The sequence below is a fragment of the Salvelinus fontinalis genome, chromosome 19 (genome assembly GCF_029448725.1).
Source record: "Salvelinus fontinalis isolate EN_2023a chromosome 19, ASM2944872v1, whole genome shotgun sequence".
In the NCBI taxonomy this organism is placed as follows: domain Eukaryota; kingdom Metazoa; phylum Chordata; class Actinopteri; order Salmoniformes; family Salmonidae; genus Salvelinus; species Salvelinus fontinalis.
Genome location: NC_074683.1, coordinates 6,876,360 through 6,898,869, shown reverse-complemented (window position 1 = coordinate 6,898,869; position 22,510 = coordinate 6,876,360). Strand labels below are relative to the sequence as shown.

General features: G+C 42.7%; 1 protein-coding gene across 1 annotated transcript in view; it reads left to right on the top strand.

The window, feature by feature from the left end:
• gtf2e1 (general transcription factor IIE, polypeptide 1, alpha) overlaps window positions 1–22,510 on the top strand; it is a 41,564-nt gene that overhangs the window by 15,471 nt on the left and 3,583 nt on the right. Inside the window, exons 3-4 of the mRNA XM_055870528.1 lie at window positions 19,982–20,183; window positions 20,679–20,923. Of these exons, the coding sequence (XP_055726503.1) occupies window positions 19,982–20,183; window positions 20,679–20,923 (447 nt within the window). The remainder of the gene's footprint in view (window positions 1–19,981; window positions 20,184–20,678; window positions 20,924–22,510) is intronic.

The following is a 22,510-nucleotide window of genomic DNA, read 5'->3' as shown; positions in this document are numbered from 1 at the left end:
AGTCTACAACCCACACAAGTGGCTCAGGTAGTGCAGCTCATCCAGGATGGGACATCAATGCGTGGCAAGAAGGTGGCAAGAAGGTTTGCTGTGTCTGTCAGCGTAGTGTCCAGAGCATGGAGGCGCTACCAGGAGACAGGCCAGTACATCAGGAGACGTGGAGGAGGCCGTAGGAGGGCAACAACCCAGCAGCAGGACCGCTACGTCCGCCTTTGAGCAGGAGGAGCACTGCCAGAGCCCTGCAAAATGACCTCCAGCAGGCCACAAATGTGCTTTTCTACAGAAATATTTGGTGATGGACTAGGAATGTCTTGAAGATCGACCAGTTGATCACGAGCGACCGGTTGGCGACCACTGGTATAGTATTTACCATATAATGGGCTGTTTTGAAATACCAACAGTAAGCTTTTCAAACCCTCCCCCCAAAAATGCATATATCCCCAAACACACATGCACATACAGTGCATTCAAAAACGATTCACACATGACTTTTTCTTCATTTTGTTGTTAGACTGATTTTTTTTTTTGGTCACTACACACAATATCCCGTAATGTCAGTGGAATTATGTTTTAAGAAATATATATATATTTACAAATTCATTAAAAATGAAATGTCTTGAGTCAAGTATTCAACCCCTTTCTTATGGCAAGCCTAAAAACGTTCAGGAGTAAAGATCTGGTTAACAAGTCACAACATAAGTTGCATGAACTCTGTGTGCAATAATAGTGTCTAACATGGTTTTTGAGTTACTACCTCATCTCTGTACTCCAAACATACATCTATCTGTAAGGTTCCTCAGTCGAGCAGGGAATTTCAAACACAGATTCAACCACAAAGACCAAGGAGGTTTTCCAATGCCTCGCAAAAAAGGGCTCCAATTGGTAGATGGGCATGGCCGTGCGAAGATGTTTTGGGTTGGGTGTGCTGTCGCCAGGAATGATAAAGTTCTAGTACACTAATTTAGTTGAAAAAGCACAATGATCAGAGTAATAAAGGCCTAGTTAACAAAATGTATACAAATATTCCAAAACATGAATCCTGTTTGCATCAAGGCACTAAAGTAATATTGCAAAAAATGTGGCAAAGCAATTAACTTTTTGACCAGAATACCAAGTGTTATGTTTGGGGCAAATCCAATACAACACATTACTGAGTACCACTCTCCATAATTTCAGGTTTAGTGGTGGCTGCATCATGTTATGTGTATTCTTGTAATCGTTAAGGACTGGGTAGTTTTTCAGGATAAAAAAAAAACTGAATGGAGCAAAGCACAGGCAAAATCCTAGAGGAAAATCTGGTTCAATCTGCTTTCCACCAGACATTGGGAGATGAATTCACCTTTCACCAGGACAATAACATAAAACACAAGGCCAAATCTGCACTGGAGTTGCTTACCAAGAAGACAGTGAATGTAACAGTTTTGCCTTAAATCTACTTAAATCTATGTCAAGACCTGAAAATAGTTGTCTAGCAATGATCAACAACCAATTGACAGAGCTTAACGAATTTTGAAAAGAATAATGGACAAATGTTGCACAATCCAGGTGTGGAAAGCTCTTAGAGACTTACCCAAAAAAGACTCTGTAATCGCTGACCAAAAAACGTACCCAAAAAAGACTCTGTAATCGACTCTGTAATCGCTGCCAAAGGTGCTTCCACAAAGTATTGACTCAGGGGTGTCCCCTGAATGCTTATGTAAATTATATTTCTATATTTCATTTTCAAAAATGTACCAAAACATGTTTTCACTTGATGGGGTATTGTGTGTAGAGGGTGAGAAAATTCAGGGTGTAACACAAAATGTGGAATAAGTCGAGGGTTATGAACACTTTCTGGACACACACGTGCGCACCTGCACTAACACACCCTAAAGCTCGGAAACCTTTCCTATATTCTCTCTGCTCTCTCGTTTTTGTAATTTTCCGCTCACTGGATAGAAAATTGGGAGCTAATTTGAGGAAATTGGCTGCCTTTTGTAAGCTTTTAGGCGATTTGAATGATGCCGAGTTGGTTGGTAAAGTGCACAAAGGCCTCATTTCCACTTAGGCTTTGCTGATGACAATTGCCTCCCAGGTGAAGCAGGAACTAGGCTAATTGCTCCCATATCTATGATTACTGAATAACCAAGTTGTTTCAGAACACAGCTACTGTAACGTGCCATGGCCCCAGCACCACTTTATACAACACAGTTGCCAAGCAAAGCATTGACAAGGCAGGGCTCCGTTAGTTAGTGACAGAAAAACAGGAAGTATGGCACAAATTTGTCAACAGCAAGAGGGTAACTCTTTTCTCCATTTCCTCGCCTTGCGAATCACAGCTGCCAAGAAAGTCCATTTGTGTAACGATAACATGCTAACAACCTAATTGAAAAACGAGGCTCAGAAAGTTTAGCCTAATGCTGCAGAATCCTACACAACACCAGTGCTGAATCCTTTGTATCCATACGGCCTGAGGTCATCCTCAGTGCTGACACATTGACTGAGGTTCAGTGACGGCGAGAGGGAGAAGCTAATTCATCTGTCCCATGTTTATTCATCTCTTCTCTCCTTCTTACACTATCCTGGAGGACTGGCACCTGTCCAGGGTGCACTGCTGCAAAATGAATGACATCACAGCCTTCCGCTGCTGCAGCGGGAGCTACACTTTACACACTCCCTCTCTTCTGTGTGTGTGCATATGTTTGTGTGGTATGACAGATACACTGCTATTCAGGATGTGTCTTGTTGTGAATCCAGACAGCGTAGTCTACATACAACTTTGTCTGGAACTACGTCAAAGTTCTGTTCTACTGTTGGATAATAGCTAAATACATGTATTCATCATTCCTTTGGCGGTCTTGATTGTTCCTTCGTCAAGGTGAGGCTCCACGATATCACCACTGCCTCAAAACAGACATCAGAGAACCGGAGCTGTTGCTAGGATACGCACGACAGTCAGTGAAGGGGTAGTACACAAGTCAGCCTGTGTACGAATCCAGTTAAAAACCGAGCTGTTTGTAGAAGGAACACCATTGGTCATGCAGGAAAAGGGAATATCCAAACCTGTGTAGCTAAACGATACTCTCCAGGCCTACTCCACACTCTGAAAGACTGTCAGCCTCGTGAAAGTGAGCCTAACTAGACCACACCTAAAGTTTTAATTTCTTACAAGAGTCAATATGTTAAAAAAAAACTTCTTGCATCTGTTGCACCTTTTTTTTAGATGCTAAACACAACAAACCATAAAGCCATTTAGTGGTTGATGGTGATGCCCAACTCAGCCCACTGGTCTCAGCATGACTCGCTGTCAAAATAAAGGTTCAGTAAAATAGATTTGAGCCTTCTAACCCACTCATGTGTTGCCAAACCATCCAGGCCTAGTGATTAGCTCCAATGAGAATCCTGTCTCGTGGAAGAAAGCGCAGAGGGGGACAATGTTGCTCAACCAGCATTGATTCCAATTGTGAAGTTGGTCTCAGTAGGTTAGTAGTGTCATCTCCATTGGTTTGAGGAGAAGAGCCGGAGACAGACGGGAGAGCTTGAAGGACCGCGTGACCACTCTTACACTGCTTCGGCCCCATATCGTCTATGATTGGAGAAGGGAATATCCAAACCTTTTGTAGATAAACGATGCTCTCCAGTTATTAGGGCTACTCGACGTGTTTTATCATGAAGAAGAAAGATCTTTATCATGATAGGCTGTTTGTCCCGGGCAGATATGCTTATCTTTGGTTTGATTGGCCGTTTGTCTTTGGCAGATAAGATCTGCTTTGGCTGTCGAAGTCACATTCAAGAATAACATTTAGCCGAGGCTCCTATAACGTAACATTTCATTGTCCTTACAACCCACACTGTTTTGGGCCCTTAACTGCCAATTTATCAAATAAAAAAAATTGTATATAAATCAGCATTTTCTGAATAAATGGCTGGACCTAGATAAAGCTGTCCCAATAGCAGAGCTTTCTTTTCAGCACCATGGAGTGAATCCTTACCACTTCTACACCTGGCTATCAGCAGAGCCTTGTCTGGCAGTAAAACAGATTATAACAGCTTCATTTACTGCCTTTAAAAAAACATAGCTGATATTGCTGACTTGCTTAAACAAATGTGGTTTCTACTGGCAATTGAGATGTACAAACTATGGCATAACGGGACGACGAGAGGATGAGGCAATCCGCAATTTTGATTAAGACAATGAGTGAGCTAGGATGGACGTAGTCAATATAACTATTTGTTCAGCACTTTTGAAATGTACAGCGACATAATAAAGAACATGGGCCGTTCTTACAGTATTCTCCCTGTACACCAAGTCAGAACCATAGGATAAATAAAGAGGGCATATAAGCAGACAATGAAAGCTCTTACAATATTCGATAATTACATTATTCTAAAACAAGCTATAGGCTACATGTGCACCACCAAGTCTGAACGGTAGGCAAAATTATGAGGGGGAAAGGGACCAAATTATTAGGGTGAGGCACATGGGCTACTAACAGCTTAACACACTTAGTATTACTTTCTTAGCTACAGTATACATGTCTCCCTGGCATATTACATAATTTATGCAGCTGCATACAAGACATTTTTGGACTCACCTTGTTCTGCTGTGCTCACTTGAACAGGAAGGTGGTGTGGCGGTCCTTGTGGGCAAATTTTGTCATCAAACTTTGTCATCAAAGTCTGCCATTCTCTGGATTTATGGTGCTTTCAAGACAGCGGCGAACTCTAGAAAAAAACAAGGTTGAATTATGACGTCAGTGATCTTCAGATCAGAGTTTTAGAAAGAGGCCCGAGTTCCCGACTTGGAATTCTGAATTGGATGACCATTCAAAACTTATTTTCCCAGTTGGGGATAGTTTTTATTTTATTTACTTTTTACAAGTTCCCAGTTGTCTTGAACTCACTGAAGTCTGAGATTTCAGAGTTTCTAGTTGTTTTGAATGCGTCAGACGTCATGCTGGATTGACAGCATGGCCAATGCCCATGGTGTTGAATGTTTATTTTTTTAAGCTTGGTAAGGAGACCCTTAAACCCAGACTTGGACCACACACCCACTCCACTGAATGGCAGGCTAGGGATTTATTTGCAATGCTTGCAGTTAGCCACTGATTCCTTCCAAACCACTAATTTGTTGAATTTGCGATTTCCACCTTGTTGTATAATGTTTATCCAATGGCTGATGAGCACCGATACGTTTTATCTATAATTTCTCTTCATATGACAGCGATTGAAAAAGACTTGCAAGTAGATTGTCGTATTGATTCATGATGATGACTGCTAGCTAAGATTTTGAAAGAATAATGTTGCCATGTCCAATCAAAGCTATGGTAGATATAACATGATTTGACATTATTTTATCTGTGACCAATGACCTTGAGCCTTCTTGGATAGGCACTTCTAATGTAACACTATGGCAGCACCCAAGGGAATTTTCGAGCTCTACCTGTAGATTTTGCGGTGACTTAGTGGTCCCATGAGTGACAACACTGAGCCAATCACGGCGCAACTAGAGAATATTACCAACCCCTACACTCCTTATTTTCCGCTGGCTGCACCACCACCACAGAAAGCACTGGGCTAGGCTGAAACACCTGCATTTTGGAGCTGCCTTACTCAAGAAAGCAAAAAGGAGACCATGTTTGTATGCGACTTTATTAACTCAATGATTTTTTTTCTTTTTTTAAATTGTTTGCGAACTGATATGTGACACAAATGAATGCCAAAATAACATGCAAAACAGGCAACAAAAAAATTAGATATATTTGAATTTTTTTGCTAAATAGGTGAGGCTCTGCCCCAATTGCCCTGAATGACGGGTCACCAGTGCTGTTGCCAAATCTTGCCCTACTGTCCATTTTTTTGGAAGCATTTTGCTTACGTCTCTCAATTGTTTTCTTCTCCATTAACCCTTTACACTTTACACAAGACTGAATCCAAACCTTACGCTGTTGATTTGATGTGCATTTTACTGTACTTTTCGCTGCATTTGTTGATAACGAAATCTTAAAATACTCTGGATACATTCAGTAACATAATATTTGGGGTAGGTAGAACATAAGACAAATAAAAGGGTTTGAGTGAGAGGACTAACTGGTTTCCAAGTTGCCACACACCTCCATAGTGCACAGATCCTACGTAATTTCATGACTGAAAGAAGAGTCAACTATAAGGCTTTTTCTTTTTTGTTGCTCTCCTAGCTGTGCCTTTGAGGAACTAGAGCAATCCCACTTGTAGTTGCTTTGCTTGCAACACAACCCGTCTCAGAGAAACTGATCGTAATTGTAAGTCGTGAGTGCATTCAGGTGCGTGTTCCGCGGCAAAATTTCTTCACAATACAAAAACAAGCTCATTCTGTTCAGAACAACCCAGAGTATGACACCATGTTCATAGTGATCATGTGTACACTGTATATGACATGTGTTTTATGATATGAAATGTGCAGAGCACATTTGGACTCACAGGTTTTTGGCTTGCTTGTAATGACATCAAGTAGTATTTATTATAATCCTCAATGTCTCATCTTTCAAAATACATAAAAGTCCTCTAATCCTCACTCAAACAACGGAAAATTAGCAAAAGTTGCCCAATTACGGGGAGGGATGGGGGCAACTTGTCGTGTGCTGTGCTCAGGTTCAGAACCTCTGTCAGTCAAAACCCACACAGCACTGTGAGCGCAGAGCCAGAGCTCTGACGTCATGTATAGTATGTTACTGCACAGCCACTATGTTCCAATTTTAGTGCCCAAATCTCCAATTTTCAAACTGTATACGGGTACGAGTGTACAGGGCTATGTCACCGTCCATCTCTCCAGAGCACTGAGCACCTGTTTTCCTGTCGTCCATATCGAATGGTGCCGCTGTGGCAGTAACAGTACCCCATACCAGTGAGACAGCTAGGCCTGCCTGCAGAGATTGACAGGGAGAGAGCACGGGGTTCACTGTTACCAATCTGTTAGCTGTTTCTGCTGGCCCAGCAACACTCAACACCACATCACAGGGAATAACAGATGACAATGGAAGTGTTTCCACCCTCCCTAAAGCACAGCTCTGGATTTTCACAGCTACCATTGGAATGTGATAGAGGGGGTGTACTTGTACAACAAGCTGCCTCGTGCTACAGAAACAGGAGATGGGCTCCTGCTGCTATGAGCAGTTTTGGCCCGCATAAGGCAAGGCTCTTGAAAGGCTGCTTATTTACCATCGGAATAGATTGGAGTCATATATTAACTCCTGCAGAATTAAGCAGCTTTTACAGTAAAACTATACACCAAGTTTACATTTTTACTGGAACAGGAGTGGAGAAATATGATTGATTTCTTTCAGCATCTTGAGAGTGTCACGTATACTCTCTCTCCTCTCTCTCCGACGTTCGAGGTAGGCAGTCTGCTTATTATTACGCACACCTGTCAGCATCGTTATGCGCACCAGCGCCTCATCAGACTCACCTGGACTCCATCACCCTCCTGATTACCTTCCCTATATCTGTCACTCCCTTTGGTTCTTTCATCAGGCGTTGTTGTTTCTGTTCCTGTCTCATGTCTACGCTACTCTTGCTTTGTTTCATTTATTTATTAAATTCACTCCCTGTACTTGCTTCCCGTTTCTTAGCGCGCACGTTACAGGGAGAATGGATGTGCGGTTAGGGACCGTCTAAAAAGGTGCTCTATCTTTATCAGCATCATAAAAGCTAATAGTATTTCAAACACACAAAATATGCATCCAAGCCGAACTGAAATCTTATCAGGTACATGTTGGGTCGATTTTTCACGTCTTTTACTTCCCTTAAAACCGGTAAAACGGATGTCGTTTGTAAATTTTGCCCAGAAAATCTTTTTTGTTTGTTTTTGTTATACCATTATCTCCCCGGCCCCTAAACGTATTTGCTGTGTGTGAGAGAAGCAGAGATAAAAGAGAACTTTACCGACGTCAACTACGCAACAATATAAACACAACATGTAAAAATGTCAGATTTTACTGAGTTACATTTATATAAGGAAATCAGTCAATTTTAATTAAATAGGCCCTAATCTATGGATTTCACATGACTGGGAATACAGATATGCATCTGGTGGTCACAAATACCTTTTAAAAAAGTAGGGTTGTGGATCAGAAGACCAGTAAGTATATGTGGCCTGTGGAATTGTGGCCTGTGGAAGTTTTCCCACTCCCCTTCAATGGCTGTGTGAAGTTGCTGGATATTGGTGGGAACTGGAACACCCTGTCGTACATGTCGATCCAGAACACCCCAAACATGCTCGATGGGTGACATGTCTGGTGGGTATGCAGGCCATTTGAAGAACTGGGACATTTTCAGCTTCCAGCTGAACAGTTCCTTGTGACATGGACCTTGCATTATCATGCTGAAGCGTTAGGTGATGGCGGCAGATAAATGGCACAACAATGGGACTCAGGATCTCGTCACGATATCTCTGCATTCAAATTGCCATCGTTCGTAGCTTATGCCTGCCTATACCATAACCCCACTGCCACCAGCAGGCACTCTGTTCACAACGTTGACATCAGCAAACCGCTCACCCACACAACGCCACACAACGTCTGCCATCTACCTCATACAGTGGAAACTGGGATTCATCTATGAGGAGCACACTTCTCCAGATTGCCAGTGGCCATCAAAGGTGAGCATTTGCCCGCTGAAGTCGGTTACAACACCTAAATGCATTCAGGTTAAGACCCTGGTGTGGAGGACGAGCACACAGAAGAGCTTCCCTGAGACGGTTGTGCAAACTGTTTCATCAGCTGTCCGGATGGCTGGTCTCGAGACGATCCCGAAGGTGAAGTAGCCGTATGTGGAGGTTCTGGGCTGGCGTGGTTACATGTGGTCTGCTGTTGTGAGGCCGGTTGGACATACTGACAAATTCTATAAAACAACGTTGGAGGCGGCTTATGATAGAGAAATTAACAATTTCTCTGCAACAGCTCTGGTGGACATTCCTGCAGTCAGCATGCCAATTGCACACTCCCTCAACTTGAGACATTTGTGGTATTGTGTTGTGTGATAAACTGCACATTTTAGTAGCCTTTTAATGTCCCCAGCACAAGGTGCACCTGTGTAATGATCGTGCTGTTTACTCACCTTCTTGATATGCCACACCTGCCAAGGTCTCCTTGGCGAAGGAGAAATGCTCACTAAAAGTAATTTAAAGAAATTTGTGCACAACATTTTAAAGAAATACGCTGGGATCTTGTATTTCAGCTCACGAAACATGGGACCAACACTTTACATGTTGCATTTTATATTTTTGTTCAGTGTAGCATTCATTCTATTGATTTTATGACAATTTCTGGTAAGAAAGGGTTTATTTTGTCTTCCAGGGCAACAAGTGATGGCACAAGAGAAGCTGCATGTATCTAATTATAGACAAGTTGACCAAGAAATAGCCCACCAAAATGTTGTTAATTATAGACATATGTTTCTGCTTATCTAAATTGGGCAAATGGTAATAATAACACTTCACCCCCTGTCCAAAAAATTGTTGCGGCATCTGACTGTAGGCTACAGTGCATTTTCTAAATTTGCGGGTTATTTTATTTAACCTATATTTTAACAGGGAGTCACATTGTGTCCCAGTTCTCTATTACAAATGAGACCTGCAGAATACAGAAATAGACGCATCAAATACAAAGTGCAATCAATAAATAGGGGGGGGGGGGGGGGGGGGGGGCGGCGGCGGCATCTTAAAAAAACAACCACATTCCTCAGAAAAGAGGTCTTCAACCAACACTCTGAATTGCCCGAGTGGCACCAATGCATCCAACTGTAGGTTATTCTGAACACTGTTCCATAAATGAGATGTGAAATAACAAGCCACTCCCGACTGTACAGTACTAGCAACTAGGTAATCAATTGGTAAGACTGAATTTACTTCCTTCAAGTCTTATGATTAACTTTGAACTCAACTTTGAGCTCCAACTTCCCTTTAACACAATTAGTCACCAGCCTCCCAATTTAACCCACCCTCTCCATTACAGACCTCTAGTCTTGTTCTCTCTACGAAAGACATATCACCACCCAACTCTCTACGGCAGAGTCCGTATTATTTTTGCCCAACATATTAATATTTGATAAGCATGAAGGGGAATCTGCATGCCAACTTTTCCCCCACCCAAATAAGCTGTGAGCAGAGCTGTAATTAGGATCCCAGTTCCAGATACATTCTGTTCTCAGCTTGAGACAAAAGCCTCCCCAAGCCTCATTGTCTCTGTCACCCGGCTAATTGTCACGGGCTTTGATGAGATAGAAAAAGGCCTGCTAACGTTGTCTAGTCTAGGCTCGCCAGCCAGTACTCTGTTTTTAGCCTGTGATTACGTGTAAATTGCAAAGGCCTGTCTTTAGTCAAATCAAAGACTGTGATTTCCTTTTTTCCCCATTTTCTTTCTGAGAGGGGATGGAGTGTTGGAGAGTGGTTATTTTCTGGCGAGTCGGCCTTCACTGTTAGAAACACAGCAGTGTAATCTGGAGGGATGTGTTAGACACAGGCGTACTCACATAGCAACATATACTTCATCTCTGCTCTCTCAATTCAATTCAGTAGACTTTATTGACATGGCAAGTTAAATTACGTACATTGGCAAAGAATACGTATAACAAAAAAATGGTGGGACCAACGGCAATAATATTAGTAGTAGTGGAAATGGGATTACCATTAACAGCCAAGCTCTCTCTCTCTGGTCCCTCTCCCCAAAAAATTATTTCTATATTGGCATGAAATACAATTTTTAGATATTGCCAGAGCAGCGTAGTGGTACACCATTTCAGTAAATACTGCAATGAGGATAATGAAATACAGTTCATTTCAGTAGTAATAATAATAATACGCTACATTATTCCTCCTCCACCAAACTTTACAGTTGGCACTATGTATTAGGGCAGGTAGCGTTCTCCTGGCATCCGCCAAACCAGATTTATCCGTCGGACTGCCAGATGGTGAAGTGTGATTCATCACTCCAGAGAACGCGTTTCAACTGCTCCAGAGTCCAATGGCGGCAAACTTTACACCACTCCACCCGACGCTTGGCATTGTGCATGGTGATCTTAGGCTTGTGTGCGGCTGTTCGGCCATGGAAACCCATTTCATGAAGCTCCCGAAGAACAGTTCTTGTGTTGACGTTGCTTCCAGAGGCAGTTTTAAACTCAGTAGTGAGTGTTGCAACCGAGGACAGACGTGGCCTGAGCTTGTGGCTGAGCCTTTGTTGCTCCTAGACGTTTCCGCTTCACAATAACAGCACTTACAGTTGACCGGGGAAGCTGTAGCAGGGCAGAAATGTGTAGAACTGACTTGTTGGAAAGGTGCCGTCCTATGACGGTGCCACGTTGGAAGTCATTGAGCTCTTCAGTAAGGCCATTCTACTGCCAATGTTTGTCTATGGAGATTGCATTGCGGTGTGCTCTATTTTATACACCTGTTAGCAACGTGTGTGGCTGAAATAGCTGAATCCACTAACTTGAATGGGTGTCCACATATTTTTGTATTTATAGTACCAGTCAAAAGTTTGGACACACCTACTCATTCAAGGGCTTTTCTTTGTTTTAACAATTTTCTAGAAACTATGAAATAACACACACAGAATCATGTAGTAACCAAAAAAAGTGTTAAACAAATCAAAATATATTTTATGAAGTAGCCACCCTTTGCCTTTGACAGCTTTGCGCACACTTGGTATTCTCTCAACCAGCTTCATGAGGTAGTCAGCTGGAATGCATTTCAATTAACAGGTGTGCCTTAATGCGTTTAATCCAATCAGTTGTGTTGAGACAAGGTAGGGGTGGTATACAGATAATAGCTCTATTTGGTAAAAGACCAAGTCCATATTATGGCAAGAACGGCTCAAATAAGCAAAGAGAAACGACAGTCCGTTACTAATAGACATGAAGGTCGGTCAATCCGGAAAATTTCAAGAACTTTTGAAAGTTTCTTCAAGTGAAGTCACAAAAATCATCAAGCGCTATGATGAAACTGGCTCTCATGAGGACCGCCACAGGAAAGGAAGACCTGGAGTTACCTCTGCTTCAGAGGATAAGTTCATTAGTTACAAGCCTCAGAATTTGCAGCCCAAATAAATTCCTCACAGAGTTCAAGTAAGACACATCTCAACATCAACTGTTCAGAGGAGACTGCGTGAATCAGGCCTTCATGATCGAATTGCTGCAAAGAAACCACTACTAAAGGACACCAATAATAAGAAGAGACTTGCTTGGGACAAGACACACGAGCAATGGTGGAAATCTGTCCTTTGGTCTGAGTCCAAATTGAAGATTTTTGGTTCCAACCGTCGTGTCTTTGTGAGACGTAGAGTAGGTGAACGGAAGATTTCTCTGTGTAGTTCCCACCGTGAAGCATGGAGGAGGAGGTGTGGTGGTGCTTTGCTGGTGACGCTGTCTGTGATTTATTTATAATTCAAGGCACACTTCACCAGCATGGCTACCACAGCGTTCTGCAGCGATATGCCATCCCATCTTAGTTGGACTATCATTTATTTTTCAACAGGACAGTGACCCAGCACACCTCCCAGGCTGTGTAAGGGCTATTTGACCCAGACGGAGAGTAATGGAGTGCTGCACCATTTGAGATGGTTTGGGATGCGTTGGACCACAGAGTGAAGGAAAAGCAGCCAACAAGTGCTCTGCAAATGTGGGAACTCCTTCAACACTGTTGGAAAAGCATTCCAGGTGAAGCTGGTTGAGAGAATGCCAAGAGTGTGCAAAGCTGTCACCAAGGGAAAGGGTGGCTACTTTGAAGAATCTCAAATATATATTAAATATATTTTGATTTGTTTAACACTTTTTTGGTTACTACATGATTCCATATGTGTTATTTCATCGTTTTGATGTCTTTACTATTATTCTACAATGTAAAAAATAAAGAAAAACCTTTGAATGATTAGGTGTGTGCAAACATTTGACTGATACTGTATTTAGTGTGTAATCATGTATACAGGTAGAACACGAACGACTGTTGTATTGTGTAATCTTTGGTTGATACGTTTAATGAAATAAAAAGAAATGGCTAATAAATAAACAACCAAATGTACATGGATAATGGCTACACTATGTATTTCTTGTTAGTTATATACAATGTAAATACTTCAAAGGAATGAATGGTCATGGGATGTCCCTCAGGCTCTGGCAATCATATACATATCTGGCGGTAATATTTGCAGTTTCTCCCTCACCCAGAATAATTCCCTGCTTTATGTTATTAGTAAATGCACAGAAGTTGGGAATTGATTGAGATATTTCCTTGAAAAATTATCTTATTTGGGAGTTTCTCACAGTGAAGGAAAAAGTGCATCTGTCTCTTCCTCCCCTGTCGTGCAGTGACCACATAGACACTCCTCTTTGGGTAGCCATGTCTTTTTGTGTCTCCCTTTTTTGGTGTCCATTTCTTTATATTTACAATTTAAGGGAATGGTCCGAGTTATGCTTGGCATGTATTATTTGGTAGTTTCTTTTGATATGTAGGATAATTCTGCGGAATTCTGTATGTAGATTTTCTATTTGGTTTTTCTCCCAATGCTTATAATCGTAAAAACAGGTTGGACCCCCGAACCTCTATTCTCTGGTCTCTCTGTTTTTTCTCTCTCTCTATGGTCTTTCTGTTTTCTCTCTCTTTCTAGGGTTTCTTTTTCTATATGGTCTCTCTGTTTTCTGTCTTTATGGGCTCATTCTGGTCTCTCTCTCTCTCCTCTATGGTCTCATTCGGGTCTCTCTATAGTTTCTCTATATGGTCTCTCTCTTAGAGGTTGACCGATTTTATGATTTTTCAACACCGATACCGATTATTGGAGGACCCAAAAAAGCAGATACAGATTAATCGTCCGTTTTAAAAAAAAATACATATTTTTTATAATATATATATATATATATATAATTTGTTATAAATGACAATTACAACAATACTCAATGAACACTTTTTTATTTGAATATAATACATAAAATCTATTTAGTCTCAAATAAATAATGAAACATGTTCAATTTGGCTTAAATAATGCAAAAACAGAGTGTTGGAGAAGAAAATAAAAGTGCAATATGTACCATGTAAAAAAAATAATTAAAAAAATGCAACGTTTAAGTTCCTTGCTCAGAACATGAGAACACATGAAAGCTGGTGGTTCCTTTTAACATGAGTCTCCAATATTCCCAGTTAAGAAGTTTTAGGTTGTAGTTATTATAGGACTATTTCTCTCTATATCATTTTGTATTTCATATACTTTTGACTATTGGATGCTCTTAAAGGCATTTTAGTATTGCCAGCCAAATCTCGGGAGTTGATAGGCTTGAAGTCATAAACAGCGCTGTGCCTCAAGCATTGCTAAGAGCTGTTTGAATGAATGCTTACCAGCCTGCTGCTGCCTACCATCGCTCAGTCAGACTGCTCTATCAAATATCAAATCATATACTTTATTATAATATAATAAACACACAGAAATACGAACCTTTGGTCATTAATATGGCCAAATCCGGAAACTATAATTTCGAAAACAAAACATTTATTCTTTCAGTGAAATACGGAACCGCTCCGTATTTTATCTAACGGGTGGCAACCCTAAGTCTAAATATTACTGTTGCATTGCACAATCTTAAATGTTATGTCATAATTATTTACAATTCTGGCAAATTAATTCCGGTCTCTGTTAGGAAAAAATGGCCTTTCAACAGTTCGCAACGAGCCAGGCGGCCAACACTGCTGCATATACACTGACTGCTTGCACTGAACGCAAGAGAATTTCCCTATTGCCTGCTAACATTAATTAATTTTAACTATGTATGTAGGTTTAAAAAATATATACTTGTGTATTGATTTTAAGAAAGGCATTGATGTTCATGGTTAGGTACATTATTGCAACCATTGTGCTTTTTTCGCGCATGTGCTTTTGTTAAATCATCGCCCGTTTGGCGAAGTTGAAGTAGGCTGTGATTCGATGATAAATGAACAGGCACCACTTTGATTATATGCAACGCAGGACAAGCTAGTTGACCTAGTAATATCATCAACCATGTGTAGTTAACTAGTGATTATGTGAAGATTGATAGTTTTTTTTATAAGATAAGTTTAATGCTAGCTAGCAACTTACCTTGGCTCCTTGCAGCCACAAGGTCATTTTGATGCTGTACTCGCGTAACAGGTGGTCAGCCTGCAACGCAGTCTCCTCGTGGATTGCAATGTAATCGTCCATAATCGTTGTCCAAAAAGGCAGATTACTGATTGTTATAAACTTGAAATCGCCCCTAATTAATCAATTAAACGGTCGACCTCTACTCTCTCTATATGTTTTCTGTCTCTATGGTCTCTCTTTGGTCTCTCTCTTTCTATATGGTCTCTGTCTATGGTCTCTCTCTCTCTCTCTCTCTCTCTCTCTCTCTGTCTATGTCTCTCTCTCTCTCTCTCCATGTCTCTCTCTCTGTCTATCTCTCTGTCTATGTCTCTCTCTCTCTATCTCTATCTCTCTCTCTCTGTCTCTGTCTCTCTCTGTCTCTCTCTCTCTCTATCTCTCTCTCTGTCTCTGTCTCTCTCTGTCTCTGTCTCTGTCTCTGTCTCTTTCTCTGTCTCTGTCTCTGTCTCTGTCTCTCTCTCTGTCTCTCTCTCTCTCTCTCTCTCTCCTTCCCTCCCTCTTCTTTATGGTCTCTCTCTCTCTCTCTCTCTGGTCTTTATGGTCTCTCTCTCTCTCTCTCTCTCTCTGGTCTTTATGGTCTCTCTCTCTCTCTCTCTCTCTCTGGTCTTTATGGTCTCTCTCTCTCTCTCTCTCTCTCTGGTCTTTATGGTCTCTCTCTCTCTCTCTCTCTCTCTGGTCTTTATGGTCTCTCTCTCTCTCTCTCTCTCTCTGGTCTTTATGGTCTCTCTCTCTCTCTCTCTGGTCTTTATGGTCTCTCTCTCTCTCTCTCTGGTCTTTATGGTCTCTCTCTCTCTCTCTCTGGTCTTTATGGTCTCTCTCTCTCTCTGGTCTTTATGGTCTGTCTCTCTCTCTCTCTCTGGTCTTTATGGTCTGTCTCTCTCTCTCTCTCTGGTCTTTATGGTCTGTCTTTCTCTCTCTCTCTCTGGTCTTTATGGTCTGTCTTTCTCTCTCTCTCTCTCTGGTCTTTATGGTCTGTCTCTCTCTCTCTCTCTGGTCTTTATGGTCTGTCTCTCTCTCTCTCTCTCTGGTCTTTATGGTCTGTCTCTCTCTCTCTCTCTCTGGTCTTTATGGTCTCTCTCTCTCTCTCTCTGGTCTTTATGGTCTCTCTCTCTCTGGTCTCTATGGTCTCTCTCAGGTCTCTCTCAGGTCTCTCTCGCTGATCTCTCGTCTCCCTTCTGTTAGACTAGCATGGGCTCCCTTGAGGCTCCCTTGAGGCTTGTTCTCTCTGTCTGGGTCTGAGCCCCCCCCCATTGTCCTTTGCATTAATGGTTCCATGTATTTGAACTAGTACATCTGTGTCTACTTTTATTCGAATTATAAAGCCCTCGATTAGGTAAATGAATTAGCTAGTTCAGGGCTACATCAAACTTGTAAAACGTTTGGGGGTCCACTGGGCAGTGTTGTACCACTCGATTTTCTATAACTGTCTGGCTGACTTGTGAAGGCTCATCTGTGGGATCTGACTTTTCCTCATTGCAGTTTGGCAGTTTGTGCTAAGGAGTTATTTTAAGCTTTTCAATATAGATTTTCTTGTTGCAGGGAGTATTTTGTTCTTCAGCTCGTCAGCCAGAGTTGAGTCATGTCACCTCCCTCTCTCCTGCGGCGGTAATGACACCTCAGTCCATGTCAGTCGCTATTCCTCTGTCGAGAGGTGTCACTCTCGACAAGCGTGTCCTCACTTTCCACCTTGTCACCAATCAGAAAGCCGGAGGCCATTTTCTGTCACACACACAGTATGTAGTGGCTGTTGGTCCTCTCTGTTCACCTGGTGCAGCCGGTACTAGCTCCTGTGCATTGTGGTGGCCAGACGCACGCACAGAGAGAAAGAGAGAGATCACACTCTTCTTGCTTGTCCATACATTCCCCTTCAAAAAATACACGTATTGCTATGTTTTCACCCGTAGCTATTTTTCTTATCTTCGTTTGTCAGATGTTCATTTTTTCCTTATTTTAGTCTGTCACATTGGAAACAGGAAAAGCAGACCCAAAATGGACTGCGATTTTTGTTTCTTGTTATTTGAAGTTGTTGGCGATGAGCCAGTGGATCTTTCAAACTGTTGACAGGCGTTCATTTGAGGGAGACACACACACAGGGAGGGTGGTTGAGGGTCTGTAGTCATGCTGGTGCCGCTCTAAAGGACTGAAAATAGCCTATGGAGCAGATGGCTCAGTTTTGAACTGATGCGTAGCCAGCGAGCCAGGACACTTCGATTGTAACTAACCTCAACTAGAAGAAATGACGTATACTCTCTTGAACTTTCATGTAGCTAGGCTATTTTGCTTTGTTCACATCAGATTTTCTTTTTGTGCGCTGTTATTAATCTGTGTTGCCGCTCTCGTGGTCGGCAACACAGATTTTTATTTATTTATGTTATTATAATATTTATGCTATTAGCAATTGCTTAATATTAGAAGCACAGTAATATTTCTGGCAGTGTTGTCAAGCTCAGATTATCCCCCTTTTTAAGGGAATAATTTATCTACCGCATCCCAGGGTTGTGATTGGGAGAATAGAGCGGTATACCTAAACTGTTTAACCTGTAGCCAAGGCTTTGTAGCCTACATGGTAAATCATGGCTGGCGTTGGTCACAATATGCCACAATAGCAATGTGTCCGCTATATGAGGGGGTAGTAGCCTAGTTGGACCTATCTGAATGTGCACATGATAGAAGTTATAGGTAAATAATATTAAATACACTGAACAAAAATATAAACGCATCTTGCTAAAATGTCAAAGATTTTACTAAAGGTATAGTTAATTTAAAGGATTCAGTCAATTTAAATAAGTAAATTAGACCCTGATCTACACATATACCTTTATTAAAAGAAAAAGGTAGGGTGTGGATCAGAACCGGTCAGTATCTGGTGGGACCACCATTTACCTCATGCAGCGCGACACATCTCCTTCCTCATAGAGTTGATCAGGCTGTTGGTTGCGGCCTGTGGAATGCTGTCCCACTCCTCTTCAGTGGCTGTGCGAAGTCCTCGGTGTCCTGATTGGAGTCACAGTTTTGCCCCAGTCCCAGCTAACACACCTGGCTCCAATAATCACCTAATCATGATCTTCAGTTTAGAATGCAATTAGTTTAAATCAGCTGTTTGCTAGGGATGGGGGATGATGACACCAATATGACACCAATCAACCCCCCCCCCCCCCCCCCGAGGACAGGATTTGCCCAGGCGTGATCTAGAGCATCCCAAAACATGCTCAAAGGGTGACATGTCTGGCGAGTATGCAAGCCATGGAAGAACTGGGACATTGTCAGCTTCCAGGATTTGTGTACAGATCCTTGCGACATGGGGCCGTGCATTATCATGCTGAAACATGAGGTGATGGCAGCGGATGAATAGCATGACAATGGGCTTCGGGGTCTCGTCACGGAGCCATCGATAAAATTCAATTTTGTTTGTTGTCCGTTGCTTATGTCAGGTGGATGGATTATCTTGGCAAAGGAGAAATGCTCACTAACAGGGATGTAAACAAATTTGTGCACAAAATTGGAGAGAAATAAGCTTTTTGTGTGTATGGAACATTTCTGGTATCTTTTATTTCAGCTCATGAAACATAGGATCAACACTCTGCATGTTTCGGTTATATTTTTGTTCTGTATATAAGAGAAAAAGACAAATGTAATAGAGCTGACAAAAATAAACGTGTGTGTGTCCATCATGTTCCAATGCTCTAATCAGGATCTCTTCGCAGGGGGCACAGTATTTGTGTGGTGGTGTAAATGACTGCATGTGTGTATCTGTGTGTTTGTTTGTAAGGGCCATATTGGGTCTCCCATGGTGTGTGGGATGAGATACTGTAACTGTCCCCCTCAGAAGACCAGAGGGGAGAAGTCTGTATGATGACACACCACACACACACTCGGGTGGGTTTCCGTCACACAGCCGGTCTCCTCCAGGGGGAGTAACTATAGAGGAACGACAGACGCCTCTACATCCGTGTTCTTCTTTCTGGTCTATCTGCTCCGTCACTGCATTGCTCCTGCCTGTGGTCTGAACCGTCTAACCCAACCAACTTTACCAGCGTCAAACTTAAGCAATAAAGCCTTAGGAGGTGTGGTATATGGCCAATATACCACGGCTAAGCGCTGTTCTTGACCACGTGCCTGGAGTGCCTGGATACAGCACTTAGCCGTGGTATATTGGCCATATATCACACACCCCCAATGTGCCTTATTGCTATTATAAACTGGTTACCAACGTATGACAAAACAAAAAAAAATTTACTAATTGAATGTGGTATATGTTCTGATATACCACGGCTGTCAGCCAATCAGCATTCAGTGCTCGAACCACCCAGTTTATAATCGCAAATATACCAGTGAAATCTCTGTGACATGTGAATTACGAGTGGTAGTGTAATCAATTTGTAAAAAAAGTATGTACGTGTTCAATTATTAAGTGATGTGCTGTTCAAGTCCAGATTGGTCAATTACTCTTATTTGACGCGTCAGATAACGAGACAAGTACTGACCAAAACGGCGTTCGATACCTACTAACCTACCGTAGGTTGCCTTAGTTAGTTTTTTTCCGTGGTAGGGGTGGGGGGGGGGGGGGTGTAATCAGCTAGCCAGCGGGGTGAGAAAGAGGGAGGGAGAGAGCAAGAGAAATGCACATTTTCAAGTTTTATCTGTTCTCTGGAGCTACACCACCGCCGCCATGCATTATTCATCAACCATGTTCACGCAAGCCTTAAACTGCACCAGCACCAGCCCTGGAGACCTAGAACTCATGCTGCACTCTCTCTCTCTCCCTCGCTCTCGCTCTCCTCCCTATCTCTCGCTCTCCTCCCTATCTCTCTCTCTCCTCCCTATCTCTCTCTCCCCTCCCTATCTCGCTCTCTCTCCTCCCTATCTCTCAGGGACGTTTCGCTGTACGTTCTGTCAGACGGAGGTAGAGGAGGACGAGTCTGCGGTGCCCAAGAAGGATGCCAGGACCCTGGTGGCCCGTTTCAACGAACAGATCGAGCCCATATACGTGCTGCTGCGTGAGACCGAGGACGTCCACCTATCAAACGACCTGCTGGAGCCCGAACCTGCCGAGATCCCTGCCCTCAAACAGAGGTCGGCCCCACCCCCTTTCACCTCCAACATCCAATCAGTGTTCACGTTTTTCTGAGTCCCGCTGTAAATGTGTTCCTGTCACCGCTCGGCTAGTCCTGTACACCAGAGCGTTATATTTAGTTAGGACGTTGAGGTTTCTGACTTATGATGCATTTTACATGACACTACAACATTCTATGGCAGCTATGTTAGCACCACATTAACATTACATGAGGGGTATTTAAAGAATGCTATGTAACAATGTCTAGAATTAGAATGATATTTAAAATGTAAAAAGTTCCTAAATATATGGCTCTCCTGTAAACTGACCTGTAACAGCTCTGCTTAACCTGCAATCTGTGACTTATTCACAGATGAAGTCCTTGTGTCTGTTGTTATTAGTGGAATGCAATGTAGTTTACTGCTCTCGGGCTTCTCATTAACAGATCACACTGAACTACTGTCCCGTGCAACAGTGCTAACTTGTGGCGCTCTCCTCTCTGTCCCGCCCTGTAGTCGAGACCGTGCGGCGGCGGCAGCGGGTGCAGCAGCTGGCGGTCCCCACCGCGAGGCCTGGTCCACCAAGGGCTCGTCCTACGCCGACCTGTACACCCAGAACGTGGAGATCAGCATGGGGGAGCAGGAGGAGCAGCAGCGCAAGCAGGCCAGCGAGGGGAAGGCACCTAGGGAGAGACCCGTGTGGCTGACAGAGAGCACTGTGCATGGAGGAACGTACAGCGAGCCAGACCCACTCAAGAACTGTGAGTTACTAAGTGCTGCTGTCACGCAGTACGGTCTCTGCTGTTTCTCTCTCCCTCTGTCTGTCTGTCTGTGTCTGTTTGTGTCTGTCTGTCTGTCTGTCTGTCTGTCTGTCTGTCTGTCTGTCTGTCTGTCTGTCTGTCTGTGTCTCTTTCTCTTTGTCTGTCTAGGCTTTCCTTTGTGTACTTGTTCTCCAAATCATTTTATGAAGCGATTTCAGTGCCAACAGTATTTTAATTTGTATTAGGATATTGAGTTTAATATTTTAGAATTTGTAATGCATAAATGTAATCATTGAATTCATAAATCAAACTTTTATTTCATGATTTGAAATTGAATGAATATCACATTGATTTTAAATGTATTATTCAATATGTGTATATATTCAGTTTCAATATGGTAGCTATTGCATTCATTGTCTATCAAGTTGACAAACCTGTCATTTCAAGTTGATCAAAGTTTTGTATTAACACTCCCCAATGGATTCAGATTTCTAATTCAGTTCTCTGAATCATCAGAGACAACATCCTGGTACTTCGCCAGAGAGGAAAGATAGAGGAGAACAGTTTCTGAATCCAATGTGGCATGTTGAGTTTATTTTCTTGCCCATGAATTTGGCTACGAGCTATTATGAATGCTAAGACTCTCTGGGAACATGGACGTGCCTTCTGTTCCACTCTGATGATCACAGGCCGCGTTAGAATGGAGTGTCACTCAAACCGCAAGACGACCCCAAATATAATATAGTTAAATAGCCATGTCAGAACCCGTCTAAGGATACTCTTTCCACTCCCTGTTTCCTCTTGCTCTTGTGACTGACTGGGTTTGAACCGGGTCTCCTGCATGTCACAATACTGTGTTAGCCCACTGGGAGAAAGCCCAGAGGGATGCGCTCAGGAAGCTGACGCTAGTCTCCAGCAAGCATCATCGAAGCCCCTTTGACCTCATACTCAGAGATCACTGCACCAATATAAGTGACTGGGTTCGAACTCAGGCCTACTGCACAACAACACTTTCTGTGGCAAACAGAAAGCTCTGTGCACCCATTTAATGAGTAGTCTTGTAATTACCTGCCTGATTCCCGCTTGTAGCGAACCGTTCATGTAAGCTCGCGGGGTCAGGACCAGGTGCGAGGAGGCTATGTGATGGACAACCTTGGCTGAAGATGTGTTTGTTTAACTGATGGGGCTCTAACCCAGGTCTCTTGTGCACCAGACAATGACGCTTTTCAGGTCTCAGACAAGTTACTCTCAAATGAGCCTGGTCACCGAACCACCTGTGTTACACTTCATTCCCCTTTGACCTCCTCCTTGAAGAGGCCCGTCAAAGACACGGGACCGATGCCTGGGCTTTAGGTCAACAGGCTAACACAGTCCTAACCCAGTCAGTCATGTTAACCTTATAACGACTGCCCTTGCCGGAGACTTGAAACCAAGGAGCGGACTAGGACCGAAAATCGGCCCTGGCATTTCTAACACACCGGCCCCTTCTTTCCCCTGAGGTCCCCACACTGGCCCATTATTTTCCTTGAGGCCCCCATTATTAGCCAGAGAATGATCATTTTGAGCAAGAAAACCATAGTTTAAAAT